Here is a 22,063-nt window from a genome sequence, read left to right as displayed (position 1 = left end):
CTCACCTTTCAAATGTGTAATACAGCATTTCCAGATATAGTCTACAGCAGACCATAGTCTGAGTGGACAAGGTCTCTTTCACTTGGAGGATATAATTGTAGGACTATTTTTGTTAATTTAAACATATTTGAGGCTGCTACTGGGGTGGAACTAGTGAATAATTGTGTTTTTGGGGTGTAGTTGTGTTTTTAATTTAAAGGCATAAATAGAGGCCAAAAGTCGCTAGCAGATTAAATCAGAACGTCAGCTTTCTCTGCATAAATTAACCCTACTAAACCAATGATGCCCTTCTAAGCCTACTGATGACAAAATATCTGTCCCCTTCACTTTAGGACTAATATAAAGAAATGTTTTAAATTGGGGTGACGGAAATGGCTAATTGTGTGCACCCACTGGTTGAGGAAAATTATACTTTTTAGAACCTGTGCTTTGCTGCAACCTAATGGTGTATCTCGTCATTACAACCACCGAGGGATTTATAGATCCTTCTCGGGAGCCGTAGATTTACGGTAAAGCAAGACGTGTATCTTTTTTTCCCCGTAGAACAGGAAGAACATTTATCAGTGAATACGAACCAGCAACATGTACAGCCGATGCTAAGCTTTTGACCTATTAGAATAAACTATAACATATTTCTTTAAAATCGGTTACTAATGTATTCGAGGAAGGATGTCGTCCGATTTAATGTTAGACTTCGAGACTCAAGAACAACAAATGATGAACAGTGAAACTGGCACCATGTCCATCGACCAGGATGGCGAGTGGGGTAAGCAAGCGTCACTTGCCAACAGCTAACGTTAGCTTGCTAGTGTAGCGCTAAAGAGAGACACTTACTCCTCGGAAATGTGTACCACAAATGTCAACATGTTGGTTGTGTTTACGATGGTTATACTCGATCGAATGAATGTTCTTCATTTGCCTGCTTATTGCTAACATGGTAGCTAGCTAGTTATTTGGCAAGCGGGCTAGCTAACGTTTACTTAGCTGCCTCAAGTCAGTAACCGCTATCGCCCACTGGTAGCTGTTGCCATGTCCAAAAAGAGAACGTTTTACAATCTGAATTCTCTACAATCTAAGTTAAATTATTTGTAATTTCTCTGCCCTGAACGAATATATTTATTATTATTATTATTATCATTTTTTATTTTTTGGGGCGGTACTAGCTAGCCTGTTAGGAGGGGTAGGGTTATGAATTCGCGAGAAGAGATACAAAAAAATTTGATTGCTAAACGTCTTCTCCTTTTAGTCATAGATATGGCCCAAAATGTACTCTTAATTAAGGAGCCAACCTTTACATTTTAAGCGAAGATAGAACATTGAGACAGATATTTTACCGGATGTATAAATGTGAAGCATCCGGTTGGCGTTTCCAATCACTACCAAGATGGAGCGAGATGGATTTTGTCCGACATTTTGCTTATGTATTCATCGATTAAACATTTGATCTCAATGCAGTTTTCTGTTTCTAAAACTAGAATCTATTACAAACAGAGTGGACACATGTTTGTAGACTTGACCCTTTTGCCAAAGTTCCCCAAAAATTGCGTTGTTTAGAAGGAGTGTACGAGCACTTCAGAGTAGGCCTTCCCTAACGGAAATATGCAAATACTTGCTAGAACGCGCCAATCGGCTAGTGCTTGTCTCTGTAATTTGCTGCCATTGGAAACGACATGTTGTGTGGTCTTTCTTGGGTTAGTTGTAAAAAATCTTTGCCTTAAGGTTCAAGAACCTGATGTTATTTTAAGAGGTAGACTGGCTCTGGCGGCCAAAACAGCCAAATCGAAACGTGAATCGATTATTAATTGCGATAGGGTTCTAGAAAGATAAAGCCCTTTACTTTAATATCACATCAAAAATAATTTCACTAATGCAAAATATACACTTACTGTACACAGTTTTAACCGGCTTTATCACAGTTGCAGCCAACTTAATTTTTCAGTGACAACACGTTTCTGGTGGCCTTCTTCAGTTGCATACAGGTGTTCGGAGCATGCTAGACAGCTAATTTCCACAGGTGGCTCTGTTTTACTGCTGTCTTCTGTAAATATTGCCTGTAATGAGGGTAGGGGCTCTTAACACAACTCCCTCATACAGAAGATACCTTGGTACAATGACTCTTATGTGTTATGTAATGGAACTGAGAGTCATACTCAAATGTTATTGGTCACATACATGGTTAGCAGATGTTATTGCGAGTCTAGCGCAATGCTTGTGTTTCTAGTTCCGACAGTGCAGCAATATATAACAATTCCACAACAAATACAGAATACACATACATCTAAGTAAACTATAAGAATGTATACATATACACATGTGTATGAGCAATGGGCTAGGCTAGCCTAGGCTTTTCTAGAATCCAAGAGTGAAATGCTTACTCACCTCTCTCACACCTACAGGGTCATTGTGCAAAATGGTACGCAGCATCATCTGGATTTGTGTGCAACAAAAGTTCAACATTCACCTTCTGCTACCATTTCTGCCAAGCCGTCTACGAGTACAATTTGATGCATACGTTCGATAAATCCAACGTATGCACCGCACAGAAGGCACTGGAACTGCCTCTGTAACACAATGCTGCAAGGCAAACGCAGCGTTTCATTGGAAATAAATGGACTTCTGGTGTACCAAAACGCTATGACGCTGTTGTGTGATGGAGGCGTAACATGTAGACTCTAGTGTTGTCACGATACTGGAATTTTTACTTCGATACCTTTTATCACAATACTCAATACCATCACGATACTCTACCAAAACAACACAAATGATACCAGGGCAAAATAAGGCGTATTAGCCAAAGTCACAGACAGATCTTTTGATTTCAATATCATTCATTACATTAGTAATTTTAGATAATTTTAATGTAAGCATTAATGAATCAGTTATACAATCAAACATTCAATTTGACTTTGGTAAAAAAGAAATCTAACTACATAATAGTAATAATTTGTTTGAATAGTAAATCTGTAGTCTGTTGATAAACTGGGTTAATCAAGATGTAGCCTAGGTCTATTCACAATACAGGTGAATGCATATTCAATAGGACTGTGTGTATGCATTGAGTTATTGATCTTGTTCTGGCTGATTTTTTATGGATGAAAAGAAATCTGTTTCCCTTCCATTTGGCTCTTTATTTTATTATGCTGATCAACAACGTTTGCATAGAAGAAGCAATATCTTTTATAAAAGTATGCACCGTCTCTTTAAAGGGGCAATCAGCAGTTGTTACATCTATTTTTGGACTTATAAATGTACTGGCATGTATCCATTGATTCATAAAGAATAGAACTTGTAAATGCCTCATGAGCTTAGTTCAACTGTCACACCCCATCAGAACCCAAAATACAAGCTTGTTTTACTCCAATGGTGTAAACAACGAAAATGTAAACAAACACTATATAGCCTCAAAACATGGTTAAAAATATGATTTTCATATCATGGATGGTCATTCCTTGCATCCATAGCTCTCTGTCTATGAATTTGTGTTTACATTTCTCCAGCCACATCCCTCAGCTTTTCACTGTACCAGGGGCGGGACGCGGCTTTGTTATTGTTTCTACTGCTGATTGCTGCTTTGAGACCCATGACATTCACACAGTCTGTTCGAGGCTCGAGCAAAGATGATCTTGACTGGGGGAGACAAAGTGAATGAATAATGTTTTTTGTGACAATCCGCTTTGTAATCCAGCAATATTTTGCGTTATTGTGTGTTTCACAAACAAGGTAATAGGGTAGTGAAGTGATTTTAGCTTCAGCTGTAAGCTAGCAAAGAAAGCTAGCCTACAAAGCTGGAAGCTTCCGGTATCTTCTTGCATTGTAAAGTGTTCTAGCCTGTAATGGACATTGTTTTGCCAACAGTAATGAACAGTTTCTACATGCCGTGCTGCGTCGATCAAGTGTGTTAACTTCTGTGCAGCATAATGTGATGCAGCCCAGACTCCCTGTGGGTTCAGTGGTTCCTCAGGACAGACTAGAGTCAGTATGAGAGGGGAGATAACATGATACAGTCCAGACTCCCAGTGGTTCCTCAGGACAGACTAGAGTCAGTATGAGAGAGGAGTTAACATGATGCAGCCCTAAAGCATTGTCTTCAACGAGGTCTGAAGGGCCACACTAAAAATTGGTTATATTTCCTCATGGTCAAAATGAACAAAAAATAGTCCTCTATCCATCGTTTTTTTTATTCTTTGATGCTCTGTGACAGTCTAGCTTAAATTTTTTGTAATTTTTAGTGAACTGGGCATTTCAAGAAAATGTACTATCCAATATGTCTACACAGTTTAGATTTGGTTTTAGTCATTTTAAAGCACATTCCAATTTTTAAAATGTTTTTATTTAACCTTTATTTAACTAGGTAAGTCAGGTAAGAACAAATTTTATTTAGAATGACGGCCTAACCCGGACGACGCTGGGCCAATTGTGAGCCACCCTATGGGACTCCCAATCACGGCCGGTTGTGATACAGCCTGGAATCGAACCAGGGTCTGTAGTGATGCCTCTAGCACTGAGATGCAGTGCCTTAGACTGCTGCGCCACTCGGGAGCCCTTACAAACAGGAAAACGTAAATGAAATGTTTACTAATTTGATCAAACAAGTGGGCCATCAGTTATGCATTACCAATGTGTAAATAATAAGTGAATAGCCATATCTATGACTAAGAGAAGCCGTTTACAATATGAATTCTTCTTTGTAGCCCCATATGACTAAACTGTGATTAACTATCTGACCTGACGTTGTGGATAACTATCTGAAACAAGTCAAGACATCTGTTAAACTAGCCTTTGATGAAAACGGTAGTTAGTCTTTGGCGAAGGCAACTAAGTATTGTTTTCATGTAAGGCTACTGTTAAATCAGACGTGTGTGTCTCTTGCTCTCAAGCAGACATCAGCCTGTTTGACGAGCTGGACAACCTTGGAGATGCAGACGAACTTCTTCAGGCCTTGGAGTGTGTGGGATATGTGAGTACAGGAATACACAGACACACTCTAGGCAACACTGTCCCTTAAAGTGGAACTGACAAGCGTTTTAACTACTTTGCAGATATGAAACAGACAATCATCATATCAGTTAAAAAATATCAAATTCTCAGTTTATGCTACAAAACCAATCGGTTCTATTTGATTACAACTTCTATGATGTAGAGTAAGGCGTTGTTGGCAGAATAGATGGATGCGGATCAATGCATGATTCATATCATTCACCAATAAATGTCTTGGAAGTCACACAGATATTTCTATCGGGTTGTAAATCACAGCTGGTATGGTAACGTTGTTTGGTTCCTCCAGCCATTTAGGAATACACTGTTTCAGTTTCAAAGACTCAATATTTTGGGGTAAAAACAGATGAATGTAACAAAAGCTGTGAATTCCAATACAATCAAACTAGCAATGGCAATGATCACAGGTCAGTCATACCATGGCTAATAGGCTAGCTATTTATTTACCAAGCTAAAAAAAAACGGAGTGTAATGTTAGTTAGCTAGCTGCCCGGGAGGATGTTGTCATTGGACGAGTGGGTGATTGGGCCGACTCCCCTCCCGAGAAAGATATATCGCCCAGCCCTTTTAGTGTTTTGTAAATGATGGCAGGCCCGTGTGGCAAATGGCTTATTTGCATATAGGCCTACTGTAGCTCTGATTGGCTATGGCACAACGGTCTGTGTAGACTCCGGTACTGGACAAGACAGATGTTTTTTTCATTAGGTTTTATTTACTGCAGTGTCTGTTAATTGTACCAACACACAGCCACTTTCCCACTCTATATATTGATATAGAATTTTCACAAATGCCTTTAGTATACATAATTTCCAAACATTCTATGAATGACCATATCTCCCTTGTCATAAAATGTAAAAAAGAAAATGCATTTAAAAGCATCATATTCTTCCCTGGGGTTGTATATGAACAGATCTTTTAAATAAGATTTCATGTTGCTAAAACGCTGTCAGTTCCACTTTAGAAAATCGTAACAGACCAGATTCACAGTGAACCATCATAATGTGAAGTACAGTGATTGTGTGTCTGCTCTGTTTAACCCTCTAGGCCGGCCCTGACCTCGACTTTGACATGGACCTGCCTCCCTGGAGCACTGACACAGGCAGCACCTACACAGGTGTGTCTAATCAGGTCTATGGTATAAGGTGATATTGTATTGGACAAAAATTGTTTGAACATGTCAGTACCAGTATTTCTCTCGTGTAAATTTGAGTGTGGACTCTCTCTCTCCTGCACATACCATGAGCTCTGTGTCCTTGTCTGCAGATGGGGATCTGAGTGTGGACTCTCTCTCTCCTGCCCGTACCATGAGCTCTGTCACCTCGCCTGCATCCCGAGAGGCCCTGTCACCTTACTCCATACAAGTAAGTCCCCTGTCTCTCTCCAGTGTGTTTCGCTGTAGGTCATTTTGCATTTATGTTTTTGATGTGCCTATTTTGTATGGCTGGGAGTATTTCCAGTGTGCGTCTAGGCCCATCTGTGTTAGTTTGTGTTTTCGCCCCACATGGTTCCGTTACACACGTTGCTACCTCTGCCATCTGCTTTTGCAATCCACACACACACACACACACACACACACACACACACACTTGAGCACCTCATTAAGGAAGGTCTGAAGCACCTTGTCAAACTAATTATCCACCATCTGCCAGAGGTGTGGCCCCGCCCCCTCGTTAAAATGAGGTGATGACAACTCTGGCCATATTAGCATAATGTAGCAGGCAGTTGTATTCACAGCATGTCAGAAAGAGGACTAGGGTTAGATCTTGTGACCCTACACTGCACAATGTTTATTTCTCCTGCCTTTATGATCAAGGACATTTGTGCCTACACCTCAAAGATATTTTGGATGTTGCCAACAGCATCAGTCGTCAAGAACTTTGTAGTTCCTTTTAGCAAGATATATGGCAGCGGTGGATGGGGCCTTCCTTGGCCTTACATCTATACAATCGGCATTATAACACTCAAATATTTTGTATTTTTGCAGTGGTGGTCACAGTTTAGCAGTTGTGGTGCGCTGCGTCTAAATGCATATAGGGGAACACTGGACCTTCAGGAGGTATTGTAAAACCTCATACAGCAGTGAAGCATGATGGCCTGTCTCTCTGCTGCCCTCTACAGGATGATCTAGCCATATCTCCTCAGCCCTCTCCTGCCGTCTCTGTCTGCTCCGAGTCCAGCGGCTTCTCAGAGCCCCCCCTGCCCCTGGCCAAGAGGGCCCCCAAGAGGACCAGTCAGGCCACGCGAGGTCAGACAGACACCTCTCCATCATCATCATCCTCCTCCTCCTTTTCTTTGATATTTTCTTTGATATCAGGCTGCCATTTCTTCCTGTAGTTACATTGGCTTTCAGTGAAAATACTGTATCACTCTCCCTCGCCAGTCTGTTTCTGATTTGGAAATATGTTATTGATTGACTTTGTTAGTTTTAATGGATAGGAAAAAGTATGACGACTCAAGCCAAACATTAGTACAACCAAACAACAGATGTTTATTGGTTCAAGTCCATTCGCCCTGCTTTCAATGATACATACAATGGCATCTGGAGGGGGAAGAAAGCTCCATAAAAAAATGGAAACGGTTGTGAATTCTGATCTGTCTCACAGTCAAGCCAGCCCAGCCAGTGAAGATGCCTATCCAGCTCACCCCCAAGGTATCCATCCAGCCCAGACCAGTTGTAACAGCTGTAGCCCAGCATGCCGCGGGCCCTCTCCAGACCATCATCATCCAGCCCCTGCAGACCACCCTGGTGCCTCACCCTGCTGTGGTCAAACCTGCCCCTGTCAGCATACAGCCAGCGCCACCTATAGGTGAGTCTAAAACTGCACTCACTACACTATAATACATATTATAAACTGGGTGGTTCGAGCCCTGAATGCTGATTGGCTGACAGCCGTGGTATATCAGACCGTATACCATGGGTATGACAACTTATTTTTACTGCTCTAATTGCGTTGGTAACCAGTTTATAATATCAATAAGGCACCTCGGGGGTTCATGATATATGGCCAATATACCACGGCTAAGGGATGTGTCCAGGCACAACGCAATGTACCACAATGTACCACGGCTAAGGGATGTGTCCAGGCACAACGCAATGTACCACGGCTAAGGGATGTGTCCAGGCACAACGCAATGTACCACGGCTAAGGGATGTGTCCAGGCACAACGCAATGTACCACAAACAGGAGTTCCCTGATCCTGGTGCAGAATACACAGTGTTTCTCCCTCCCCATATTGACTGATACCATTCATTTCAATAATTAAAAAAAAGACAATACAAGTAAGTGTCTACTAACATTTTTTATGCAGAATGCCAGGTCTCTGTCCATTCAGAGACATCAGTATCTAGCCTGTCTGTCAGAGTGGCTGGTCTCTGTCCATTCAGAGACATCAGTATCTAGCCTGTCTGTCAGAGTGGCTGGTCTCTGTCCATTCAGAGACATCAGTATCTAGCCTGTCTGTCAGAGTGGCTGGTCTCTGTCCATTCAGAGACATCAGTATCTAGCCTGTCTGTCAGAGTGTCTGGTCTCTGTCCATTCAGAGACGTCAGTATCTAGCCTGTCTGTCAGAGTGGCTGGTCTCTGTCCATTCAGAGACATCAGTATCTAGCCTGTCTGTCAGAGTGGCTGGTCTCTGTCCATTCAGAGACATCAGTATCTAGCCTGTCAGAGTGTCTGGTCTCTGTCCATTCAGAGACGTCAGTATCTAGCCTGTCTGTCAGAGTGGCTGGTCTCTGTCCATTCAGAGACATCAGTATCTAGCCTGTCTGTCAGAGTGGCTGGTCTCTGTCCATTCAGAGACATCAGTATCTAGCCTGTCTGTCAGAGTGGCTGGTCTCTGTCCATTCAGAGACATCAGTATCTAGCCTGTATGTCAGAGTGTCTGGTCTCTGTCCATTCAGAGACATCAGTATCTAGCCTGTCTGTCAGAGTGCCTGGTCTCTGTCCATTCAGAGACATCAGTATCTAGCCTGTCTGTCAGAGTGGCTGGTCTCTGTCCATTCAGAGACATCAGTATCTAGCCTGTCTGTCAGAGTGGCTGGTCTCTGTCCATTCAGAGACATCAGTATCTAGCCTGTCTGTCAGAGTGGCTGGTCTCTGTCCATTCAGAGACATCAGTATCTAGCCTGTCTGTCAGAGTGCCTGGTCTCTGTCCATTCAGAGACATCAGTATCTAGCCTGTCTGTCAGAGTGGCTGGTCTCTGTCCATTCAGAGACATCAGTATCTAGCCTGTCTGTCAGAGTGGCTGGTCTCTGTCCATTCAGAGACATCAGTATCTAGCCTGTCTGTCAGAGTGGCTGGTCTCTGTCCATTCAGAGACATCAGTATCTAGCCTGTCTGTCAGAGTGCCTGGTCTCTGTCCATTCAGAGACATCAGTATCTAGCCTGTCTGTCAGAGTGGCTGGTCTCTGTCCATTCAGAGACATCAGTATCTAGCCTGTCTGTCAGAGTGGCTGGTCTCTGTCCATTCAGAGACATCAGTATCTAGCCTGTCTGTCAGAGTGCCTGGTCTCTGTCCATTCAGAGACATCAGTATCTAGCCTGTATGTCAGAGTGGCTGGTCTCTGTCCATTCAGAGACATCAGTATCTAGCCTGTCAGAGTGTCTGGTCTCTGTCCATTCAGAGACATCAGTATCTAGCCTGTCTGTCAGAGTGGCTGGTCTCTGTCCATTCAGAGACATCAGTATCTAGCCTGTCTGTCAGAGTGGCTGGTCTCTGTCCATTCAGAGACATCAGTATCTAGCCTGTCAGAGTGCCTGGTCTCTGTCCATTCAGAGACATCAGTATCTAGCCTGTCTGTCAGAGTGGCTGGTCTCTGTCCATTCAGAGACATCAGTATCTAGCCTGTCTGTCAGAGTGCCTGGTCTCTGTCCATTCAGAGACATCAGTATCTAGCCTGTATGTCAGAGTGGCTGGTCTCTGTCCATTCAGAGACATCAGTATCTAGCCTGTCTGTCAGAGTGGCTGGTCTCTGTCCATTCAGAGACATCAGTATCTAGCCTGTCTGTCAGAGTGGCTGGTCTCTGTCCATTCAGAGACATCAGTATCTAGCCTGTCTGTCAGAGTGCCTGGTCTCTGTCCATTCAGAGACATCAGTATCTAGCCTGTCTGTCAGAGTGCCTGGTCTCTGTCCATTCAGAGACATCAGTATCTAGCCTGTCTGTCAGAGTGGCTGGTCTCTGTCCATTCAGAGACATCAGTATCTAGCCTGTCTGTCAGAGTGGCTGGTCTCTGTCCATTCAGAGACATCAGTATCTAGCCTGTCTGTCAGAGTGGCTGGTCTCTGTCCATTCAGAGACATCAGTATCTAGCCTGTCTGTCAGAGTGGCTGGTCTCTGTCCATTCAGAGACATCAGTATCTAGCCTGTATGTCAGAGTGGCTGGTCTCTGTCCATTCAGAGACATCAGTATCTAGCCTGTCTGTCAGAGTGGCTGGTCTCTGTCCATTCAGAGACATCAGTATCTAGCCTGTCTGTCAGAGTGGCTGGTCTCTGTCCATTCAGAGACATCAGTATCTAGCCTGTATGTCAGAGTGGCTGGTCTCTGTCCATTCAGAGACATCAGTATCTAGCCTGTCTGTCAGAGTGGCTGGTCTCTGTCCATTCAGAGACATCAGTATCTAGCCTGTCTGTCAGAGTGCCTGGTCTCTGTCCATTCAGAGACATCAGTATCTAGCCTGTCTGTCAGAGTGGCTGGTCTCTGTCCATTCAGAGACATCAGTATCTAGCCTGTCTGTCAGAGTGGCTGGTCTCTGTCCATTCAGAGACATCAGTATCTAGCCTGTCTGTCAGAGTGGCTGGTCTCTGTCCATTCAGAGACATCAGTATCTAGCCTGTCTGTCAGAGTGGCTGGTCTCTGTCCATTCAGAGACGTCAGTATCTAGCCTGTCAGAGTGGCTGGTCTCTGTCCATTCAGAGACATCAGTATCTAGCCTGTCTGTCAGAGTGGCTGGTCTCTGTCCATTCAGAGACATCAGTATCTAGCCTGTCTGTCAGAGTGGCTGGTCTCTGTCCATTCAGAGACATCAGTATCTAGCCTGTCTGTCAGAGTGGCTGGTCTCTGTCCATTCAGAGACATCAGTATCTAGCCTGTCTGTCAGAGTGGCTGGTCTCTGTCCATTCAGAGACATCAGTATCTAGCCTGTCTGTCAGAGTGGCTGGTCTCTGTCCATTCAGAGACATCAGTATCTAGCCTGTCTGTCAGAGTGCCTGGTCTCTGTCCATTCAGAGACATCAGTATCTAGCCTGTCTGTCAGAGTGGCTGGTCTCTGTCCATTCAGAGACATCAGTATCTAGCCTGTCTGTCAGAGTGGCTGGTCTCTGTCCATTCAGAGACGTCAGTATCTAGCCTGTCAGAGTGGCTGGTCTCTGTCCATTCAGAGACATCAGTATCTAGCCTGTCTGTCAGAGTGGCTGGTCTCTGTCCATTCAGAGACATCAGTATCTAGCCTGTCTGTCAGAGTGGCTGGTCTCTGTCCATTCAGAGACATCAGTATCTAGCCCGTCTGTCTGGACTTCATCACATCATCTTGCAGGTCTCCATGTCCTGGCTTCATACATGTTTCTGTGAACACATACACACACACAGTCCCTGTTCTATTACCAATGGCAGTTATTACCTGTTTGTGTTTCAGACATTACCTATCCTATGTTGAAGATTGAACAGGTCAGATAAAACCTACCCAATTATGGTCTCCCCATCAAACGACTGAGGCTGCCGTCTGGCAAAAGCATCTCCAGTCCATCTGTAGAAATACAGTAGGCAGAGTTCATCAGTGACACACAGAATGAAAAGGGTGTTGCTATTACTGGACTGTATTATTAGTGATCACCTCACTGTGGACGTGTTGAGTTCCAGGTCTCTCTGCATCTCATGCTTCAGTGAACACACACACAGCCACTGTTCTATTACCAATGGCAGTTAGGGATAGGTGATATGACGCACACAAACAGATGCTATGTTGAAGTTTAAACCGGTCAGACTAAATGTAACTAATTCTGTTCTCCCCATTGACGACCGTTGGAAAGCAGGCAAGAGGTGAGGCTGGAGATAAGGTCTTTGCCAGAGCCCCGATTGATGGGCATAGCAGTGTAGATTAGTACCTGGGCCCTCAAAGATACTGGTTGGTCACACACACACACACACACTGATTTACATTATCTATGGTGGTTATGATTAGCCTGGGTGAACCAACCTGATCACTGCCTTTGCAGTTCTATTTCACGTCAGAGATCATAACATTTGAAGGGAAATAGAATGTTTGAACACAGTGATCAGGCTAGTTCCACTAGGCTAGGTTATACCCTGGACATTATATGGTGAACACAGTGATCAGGCTGGTTCCACCAGGCTAGGTTATACCCTGGACATTATATGGTGAACACAGTGATCAGGCTGGTTCCACCAGGTTATACCCTGGACATTATATGGTGAACACAGTGATCAGGCTGGTTCCACCAGGCTAGGTTATACCCTGGACATTATATGGTGAACACAGTGATCAGGCTAGTTCCACCAGGTTATACCCTGGACATTATATGGTGAACACAGCGATCAGGCTGGTTCCACCAGGCTAGGTTATACCCTGGACATTATATGGTGAACACAGTGATCAGGCTGGTTCCACTAGGCTAGGTTATACCCTGGACATTATATGGTGAACACAGTGATCAGGCTGGTTCCACTAGGCTAGGTTATACCCTGGACATTATATGGTGAACACAGCGATCAGGCTGGTTCCACCAGGCTAGGTTATACCCTGGACATTATATGGTGAACACAGCGATCAGGCTGGTTCCACTAGGCTAGGTTATACCCTGGACATTATATGGTGAACACAGTGATCAGGCTGGTTCCACCAGGCTAGGTTATACCCTGGACATTATATGGTGAACACCGCGATCAGGCTGGTTCCACCAGGCTATGTTATACCCTGGACATTATATGGTGAACACAGCGATCAGGCTGGTTCCACCAGGTTATACCCTGGACATTATTTGGTGAACACAGTGATCAGGCTGGTTCCACCAGGCTAGGTTATACCCTGGACATTATATGGTGAACACAGTGATCAGGCTGGTTCCACCAGGCTAGGTTATACCCTGGACATTATATGGTGAACACCGCGATCAGGCTGGTTCCACCAGGCTATGTTATACCCTGGACATTATATGGTGAACACAGCGATCAGGCTGGTTCCACCAGGTTATACCCTGGACATTATTTGGTGAACACAGTGATCAGGCTGGTTCCACCAGGCTAGGTTATACCCTGGACATTATATGGTGAACACAGTGATCAGGCTGGTTCCACCAGGCTAGGTTATACCCTGGACATTATATGGTGAACACAGTGATCAGGCTGGTTCCACCAGGCTAGGTTATACCCTGGACATCACAGTGATCAGGCTGGTTCCACCAGGCTAGGTTATACCCTGGACATTATATGGTGAACACAGTGATCAGGCTGGTTCCACCAGGCTAGGTTATGCCCTGGGCATTATATGATGAACACAGTGATCAGGCTGGTTCCACCAGGCTAGGTTATGCCCTGGGCATTATATGATGAACACAGTGATCAGGCCGGTTCCACCAGGCTAGGTTATACCCTGGACATTATATGGTGAACACAGTGATCAGGCTAGGTTATACCCTGGACATTAGTGTCTTGCAAAAATATTCATTCCCCTTGGTGTTTTTCCAATTTAGTTTTATTACAACCTGTAATTTAAATGGATTTTTATTTGGATTTCATGTAATGGACATGCACAAAATAGTCCAAATTGGTGAAGTGAAATGAAAAAATGTACCAAAAAACTATGGAAAAGCGGTGCGTGCATATGTATTGACCCCCTTTGCTATGAAGCCCCTAAATAAGATCTGGTGCAACCAATTATCTTCAGAAGTCACATAAATAAAGTCTACCTGTGTACAATCTAATGAATTAAGTGTCACATGATCTGTCACATGATCTCAGTGTTTATATATACACCTGTTCTGAAAGGCCAAAGAGTCTGCAACTCCACTAACTAAGCAAGGGGCACCACCAAGCAAGCGGAACTATGAAGACCAAAGAGCTCTCCAAACAGGTCAGGGACAAAGTTGTGGAGAAGTACAGATCAGGGTTGGATTATAAAAACATATCCAAAACTTTTAACATCCCACGGAGCACCATTAAATCCATTATTATAAAATTGAAAATATGGCACCACAACAAACCTGCCAAGAGAGGGCCACCCACCAAAACTCACGGACCAGGCAAGGAAAGCATTAATCAGAGGCAACAAAGAGACCAAAGATAACCCTGAAGGAGATGCAAAGCTCCACAGCGGAGATTGGAGTATCTGTCCGTAGGACCACTTTAAGCCGTACATTCCACAGAGCTGGGCTTTACAGAAGAGTGGCCAGAAAAAGACATTGCTTAAAGAAAAAAATAAGCAAACGAGTTTGGTATTCACCAAAAGGCATGTGGGAGACTCCCCAACATATGGAAGAAGGTACTCTGGTCAGATGAGACTAAAATTGAGCTTTTTGGCCATCAAGGAAAACGCTATGTCTGACGCAAACCCAACACCTCTCATCACCCCGAGAACACATCCCCACAGTGAAGCATGGTGGTGGCAGCATCATGCTGTGGGGATGTTTTTCATCGGCAGGGACTGGGAAACTAAAGGAATGATGGATGGTGCTAAATACAATCAAATTCTTGAGGGAAACCTGTTTGGACAATGACCCTAAGCATACTGCTAAAGCAACACTCAAGTGGTTTAAGGGGAAACATTTGAAATGTCTTGGAATGGCCTAGTCAAAGCCCAGACCTCAATCCAATTGAGAATCTGTGGTATGGCTTAAAGATTGCTGTACACCAGTGGAACCCATCCTACTTGCAGGAGTTGGAGCAGTTTTGCCTTGAAGAATGGGCAAAAATCCCAGTGGCTAGATGTGCCAAGCTTGTAAAGACTTACCTCAAGAGACTTGCAGCTGTAATTGCTACAAAAGGTGGGTCTACAAAGTATTGACTTTGGGGAGGTTATGCACGCTCAAGTTCTGTTGTTTTGTCTTATTTCTTGTTTGTTTCACAATAAAAAAAATATTTTGCATCTTCAAAGTGGTAGGCATGTTGTGTAAATCAAATGTTACAAACCCACAAAAAATCTATTTTAATTACAGGTTGTAAGGCAACAAAATAGGAAAAATGCCAAGGGGGGTGAATACTTTCGCAAGCCACTGTATATGGTGAACACAGTGATCAGGCTGGTTCCACCAGGCTAGGTTATACCCTGGACATGATATGGTGAACACAGCGATCAGGCTGGTTCCACTAGGCTAGGTTATACCCTGGACATTATATGGTGAACACAGCGATCAGGCTGGTTCCACTAGGCTAGGTTATACCCTGGACATGATATGGTGAACACAGCGATCAGGCTGGTTCCACTAGGCTAGGTTATACCCTGGACATTATATGGTGAACACAGTGATCAGGCTGGTTCCACCAGGCTAGGTTATACCCTGGACATTATATGGTGAACACAGTGATCAGGCTGGTTCCACCAGGCTAGGTTATACCCTGGACATTATATGGTGAACACAGCGATCAGGCTGGTTCCACCAGGCTAGGTTATACCCTGGACATTATATGGTGAACACAGTGATCAGGCTGGTTCCACCAGGCTAGGTTATACCCTGGACATGATATGGTGAACACAGCGATCAGGCTGGTTCCACTAGGCTAGGTTATACCCTGGACATTATATGGTGAACACAGTGATCAGGCTGGTTCCACCAGGCTAGGTTATACCCTGGACATGATATGGTGAACACAGCGATCAGGCTGGTTCCACTAGGCTAGGTTATACCCTGGACATTATATGGTGAACACAGTGATCAGGCTGGTTCCACCAGGCTAGGTTATACCCTGGACGTTATATGGTGAACACAGCGATCAGGCTGGTTCCACCAGGCTTGGTTATACCCTGGACATCACAGTGATCAGGCTGGTTCCACTAGGCTAGGTTATACCCTGGACATCACAGTGATCAGGCTGGTTCCACTAGGCTAGGTTATAGGGCTGAGACGGTACCATTATCACAATATTCTTTCCATGGCAAAAATCTAAACACGAAAAACACCGAACTCTTTAATCCTTTAACCTGCTGTATGTAAAATATTGTTGCTATAGATACATGTGACTCTGGATGACATGATGTCTGTTTGCAACATTAGGGCTGTTTTTCTAAAGAAGTTAAATCCACATCTTGTTTTGTTCCCTTGCCACGATTACTAATGAGTGCCACGATACTGGTATCGTCCTGGGTCTACTAGGTTATACTCTGGACATTTATATGCATCTAAGAAGTAGAAAATAAGCAGTTTACACACACTATTTTTCACAATTGGGTTACCTAATGTGTCAAAGTAATGAAGTGGGTTACCTTCTGTATTTGTACAAATGATGAGCCTTTGAAAGCTGTTGCCACTGACAGGTGAAGGTTGCTGGCCAACATGTGGCTGACTGTTCTATTTATAGGAAGGCTCACAGCGAGGGCCTGTCTGCATGATGCTGATGAGAGCCCCCTTGCTGGTCTTCTCTATGGACATCTCTCGAACTCATCTTATGATGTGGTGTTGACTGGAAGGGCCTGTGACAGGGTGATATAATGGACAGCCAAGTGGGCCTGTGACAGGGTGATATAATGGACAGCCATGTGGGCCTGTGACAGGGTGATATAATGGACAGCCATGTGGGCCTGTGACAGGGTGATATAATGGACAGCCATGTGGGCCTGTGACAGGGTGATATAATGGACAGCCATGTGGGCCTGTGACAGGGTGATATAATGGACAGCCATGTGGGCCTGTGACAGGGTGATATAATGGACAGCCATGTGGGCCTGTGACAGGGTGATATAATGGACAGCCAAGTGGGCCTGTGACAGGGTGATATAATGGACAGCCAAGTGGGCCTGTGACAGGGTGATATAATGGACAGCCATGTGGGCCTGTGACAGGGTGATATAATGGACAGCCATGTGGGCCTGTGACAGGGTGATATAATGGACAGCCAAGTGGGCCTGTGACAGGGTGATATAATGGACAGCCATGTGGGCCTGTGACAGGGTGATATAATGGACAGCCATGTGGGCCTGTGACAGGGTGATATAATGGACAGCCAAGTGGGCCTGTGACAGGGTGATATAATGGACAGCCAAGTGGGCCTGTGACAGGGTGATATAATGGACAGCCAAGTGGGCCTGTGACAGGGTGATATAATGGACAGCCAAGTGGTAAATTCCATTTTGTTGTAAAGAAAGGAGAAATATTTTTGCTAATGCACTTCACAACCAAAATGACTATACTTAGTTATATCTGCTTGGCTGGAGAATTAGCTACTAGTTTATCAACCCGGGTAGTTTTGAATCCAACTTTTTTTTTTACATAACACACATTACCTGTCGTTGTTGATCTGGGCAGTAACTCGGGTCACTATCAGAGGCCTCATGATGGCGTGTCCTTTTCATAGGAGTCCAGGGAGACTGGCAACAGCGGAGGAGGAGGTGTCACAAGGCTACTTGTGTTGCATGACACACTTTTATAATGAGGTCTTGCCTGACAAACTGTGAAAATAGCAAGTGAACAGTGAATTAAATCATTTTTGGAGGTCGCTAAACCATTGTAATCACATTGCAGGACATGTTAATGATACCCACCTTTGCTCCTCTGGTAGGCCCCGGCGGGGATCAGTCTTACACTTGTCTAACAGGAAAAAAACAGGGTCAACGATTGTCATCATCCCTCAATTATAAACATATCTTGAGAAATAACGTAATCTCGTTTTGTAAACTAATTCTATGAATTACAGATGTAGACTGACCGGCTCCAGATGGGATTAGATTCAGGCCGGTAACGCTGTTACACTGTGCAACCAACTGTGACATGTTCTGCTATGGCCCTGCGTTGGTTTGAGTTTGTTGCTGCCAGTACACTGTTGTAGTCCTAGTCAGACATAAATGAGCTAATACTACCACCGCTGCATCCAATATTTATTTGTGCTCCAGACATGGGTTGCTCCTCAGAGGCAAATGTGACTGTTTCGTCTAAATTACACTAATTTAGAGTGGAATGGAAATACGATGACATTGCTAAAGTAGGCAAATACATAGTAGTAAACAACTAGCAAAGTTTGTCAAAAAATAGCTACCAATGCTAATGTTAGCTAGTTAAAATACGGTGGTCCCCTCAATCTTAGTTTGCTAGCTAACATCAGCTATGATAATGATGATCAAAATATACATAACCAGCAGTCTGTAGTCTTGCAACCGGTATAGTCACCGCCACTGGTTGGTCAAGCCGTATAGGGATGTTCAGTCTCAAACCGCCGTGATCCTTTTGATTTGAACGTTTTGGGGGAGACGGAGCCCCATTCTATGGGTTTCTTTTTCTGTCCCGGGTTACTCCGGTGGGAGGAGTTTTAACCGGGTAAAAAGTTATTTGCATTCGGTTTGTAACCGGGCTGCCTCCCGGGAGTGAGCCAGGTGCCGCGCTCTGGCCGACGGCAAAGTCGGCTCAAAACAAATAATAATCAATCACATGGAGTGATGAGTAGGATTCAGTGTTTTCACATGCAGAAGTGACTGCTTTTGATAACGTGTTATCTGCCTTCCCAGTGAAAACTAGTTTTACAATTGAAACACTTATTTTATGGAAAAGTGATGTATGTTTCTGGACGATGCAACTAGCTTGCTTGTAGACAACATGACCAAGCGGAGCAGATTAGTTTACTGTTTGATTTGAGAAGGGTGAGCTTCCCTCCCTTCTTTCACGCGTTGACGTGTGGTCCATTGTCGGTTCTACGCGACCAGTGTAATAGGAAGCAAAGTGGGCAGAGGGGCAATTTGCACGTTGAGCTTGGCGAAAGGAGGCATGATATGTTGACATAATTGTATATCCAAACCCAATCTTAATTTACTCGTTGTGACGAGGTTCCAAACTCAGTTTTAGACTGCCTTTATGACCAAACATTTTCCTATTTACACTCTGTAGTCAATTATGACACTATAATAAATGTTTCTGACTCATATCGATGCCACGTTTTGGTTTTTAGGGGCAGTCGATCTGTAAAGCATTAGGGAAGTTTTGGGTGAGAGTTTGGGAGGGTGTTGTGTATCGTTGGCCAGCAGGTGTCGCCCTATTTCTACTTTCGTTGCCTCTCTTTTTAGGATCTGTGTTTAATAATTTGTGAGTCAATGTTTTAGTAGTGTTTCCTTACCTCGGCCCACCAGCCTGTGTTTCATTCAGACTTACCAATCTGATCCTCTTCCTGATCTTCTACCTCAGCTGAGTCTGGGCCAATACAAACAGTTATGTCACAGTCTGCCCGGGACTAAACCAACACTGTGGAATATCTGACCTCTGTAGTCATGAATGTGAATTTGAAGCACAATCAAAACCCATTTTTAGTTTAGAGTTTGAATAGAACTTTCTCTCTAGATCAGGGCTCTCCAACCCTCTTCCTGGAGAGCTACCATCCTGTAGGTTTACACTCCAACCCTAATCTAGCGCACCTAATTCTAGACAATTAGCTGGTTGATAAACTGAATCAGGTTAGTCACAACTGGGGTTGGAGTGAAAACCTACTGGAGGGTAGCTCTCCAGGAACAGGGTTGAAGAGCCCTGGTGTTAACCTACAGGAGGGTAGCTCTCCAGGAACAGGGTTGGAGAAACCTGGTGTAAACCTACAGGAGGGTAGTTCTCCAGGAACAGGGTTGGAGAGCCCTGGTGTAAACCTACAGGAAGGTAGCTCTCCAGAAACATAGTTGGAGAGCCCAGGTGTAAACCTACAGGAGGGTGGCTCTCTGGGAACAGGGTTGGAGAGCCCAGGTGTAAACCTACAGGAGGATAGCTCTCCAGAAACAGGGTTGGAGAACCCTGGTGTAAACCTACTGGTGGGTAGCTCTCCAGGAACAGGGTTGGAGAACCCTGGTGTAAACCTACAGGAGGGTAGTTCTCCAGGAACAGGGTTGGAGAGCCCTGGTGTAAACCTACAGGAGGGTAGCTCTCCAGGAACAGGGTTGGAGAACCCTGGATGTAAACCTATGGGAGTGGGCAACAGAACATTGTACTGTCTAAACTAAGTTTGTTGTGTTTATGAAATAGTTTTCCTTAATCATAGCTAAAGTTTTTACTGCTACGGATTCCGCGATGCGGTTAGCCTTTACAGCTGGGATCTCAAGTTTGTGTTCTGGATTCCTGTTAAGTAGCAGTTAGCTGCTAGCCGTCATGGAAACGGAGCAGGCTAACGCTAGTAGTACTAACCATCTAGTGTTTTTATCCACGACTGGGCACAAATGCTTTAGGTGTGATCAATCACAGATTAAGATAAGGTGGAACTGAACGATGGACAGGGATTTGTCTGCCCTAAATGCACCACCATCAAGGAACTCAGGGAAGAGATCCTCCAGTTGTTCGCTTGGCTGCGAGAAAAGGATTACCTGCTTTCTAGGTACACCAAACTTGCTATAACCCAGGCAAACCGAATCTCATTTTTAAATGCCTCCTGTAGCAAAACTGTCAATGAGTCAGGAGGCGTTAATCTGTCCCAATCCAACGGACGGATGTTCAGCTCAACTCCACGACCCATGGGAGACTGGACACTCGCAAGGCATAGGAGATCGGGGAGGCAGTCTGGCCACCCTTTATCTATCCGAGAAGATCCGATCCAGCTATCAAAGAGCTTTGCCCCGAGACGGACCTACCAGCCCCGTGAGTCAGAACTGATCCTGGGAGTATATCGCCAGCTGGCGGCTGCCCAGTGGCACCCTCTCCACGACCACCACAGTTCAGCAGGTCGCTGACTCAAGACAGAAGGGTTTCGGGCCATCTTCCACCTTCCTGGGGTTTCCGACGCCATCCGCTGTTGCTGGTACTAAGAGTCGGGCTAGCCTGTCTCAAAGCGCCCCCCCCCCCCCCCCCCCATAACGGTCCCATCCTGCTCCCCCTCTTCCCTCATCGGATTCCATCAAGACCACCATTGTGGACAGCTCGATGGTGAAAGATTTTGGCCTGCCTTCGATCTGTGGACCGACCAAGATCACCTGTCACCCAGGAGCCTGTGTCCATGACAACAACTCCCTCCTGCCCACAGTTCTGGCCAACTACTCCAATATTGACACCATCGTCACTCACATACAGAACTAGTCAACATTTTGGACACATCTACTCATCCCAGGGTTTTATCTTTTATTTTTACTATTTTCTTACATTGTAAAATAATAGTGAAGACATTAAACTATGAAATAACACACAGAATCATGTAGTAACCAAAAAATCTCTTATCTCAAATGTAAAATATATTTAAATTTGTCTTCGTCAAAGTAGTCACCCTTTACCTTGATGACTGCTTTGCACACTCTTGGCATTCTCTCAACCAGCTTCACCTGGAATGCTTTTCCAACAGTCTTGAAGGAGTTCCAACTTGTTGGCTGCTTTTCCTTCACTCTTTATTTAAAAAATCATTGTGTGGGACAATTTTAATTTTCATGTTGACAAAGAGACTGACTCCAAGACCATTGAATTTATGAATATTTTGAGCTTCATGGACTTTTTCCAACATGTTACTGGGCCCACCCATAACCGTGGCCATACTCTGGACCTGGTTATTACCAAGGGGCTTTCTACTGGCCCACCCATAACTGTGGCCATACTCTAGACCTGGTTATTACCAAGGGGCTTTCTACTGGGCCCCCCATAACCGTGGCCATACTCTGGACCTGGTTATTACCAAGGGGCTTTCTACTGGGCCCACCCATAACCACAGCCGTACTCTGGACCTGGATATTACCAAGGGGCTTTCTACTGGGCCCACCCATAACCCCAGCCGTACTCTGGACCTGGATATTACCAAGGGGCTTTCTACTGGGCCCACCCATAACCACAGCCGTACTCTGGACCTGGATATTACCATGGGGCTTTCTACTGGGCCCACCCATAACCACAGCCGTACTCTGGACCTGGATATTACCAAGGGGCTTTCTACTGGGCCCACCCATAACCACAGCCGTACTCTGGA

General features: G+C 44.7%; 1 protein-coding gene across 2 annotated transcripts in view; it reads left to right on the top strand.

Annotated features, from left to right (window-relative positions):
- Window positions 1–499: 499 nt before the first annotated feature.
- Window positions 500–22,063, top strand: part of atf6 (activating transcription factor 6) — a 122,604-nt gene continuing 101,040 nt past the window's right edge. Inside the window, exons 1-6 of one of the 2 annotated variants that reach the window (XM_014123469.3) lie at window positions 500–766; window positions 4,881–4,957; window positions 6,040–6,109; window positions 6,259–6,356; window positions 7,114–7,240; window positions 7,599–7,802. In XM_014123469.3, coding sequence (XP_013978944.1) covers window positions 670–766; window positions 4,881–4,957; window positions 6,040–6,109; window positions 6,259–6,356; window positions 7,114–7,240; window positions 7,599–7,802 — 673 coding nt within the window. In that variant the 5' untranslated portion in view covers window positions 500–669. Of the gene's footprint in view, window positions 767–4,877; window positions 4,958–6,039; window positions 6,110–6,258; window positions 6,357–7,113; window positions 7,241–7,598; window positions 7,803–22,063 lie in introns of both variants that reach the window. The other variant, XM_014123468.3, reaches the window with a different exon arrangement.

This window comes from Salmo salar, chromosome 10, assembly GCF_965601325.2.
Source record: "Salmo salar chromosome 10, fSalSal1, whole genome shotgun sequence".
Classification (NCBI taxonomy): Eukaryota; Metazoa; Chordata; class Actinopteri; order Salmoniformes; family Salmonidae; genus Salmo; species Salmo salar.
This window is presented reverse-complemented; position numbering and strand designations above follow the sequence as displayed.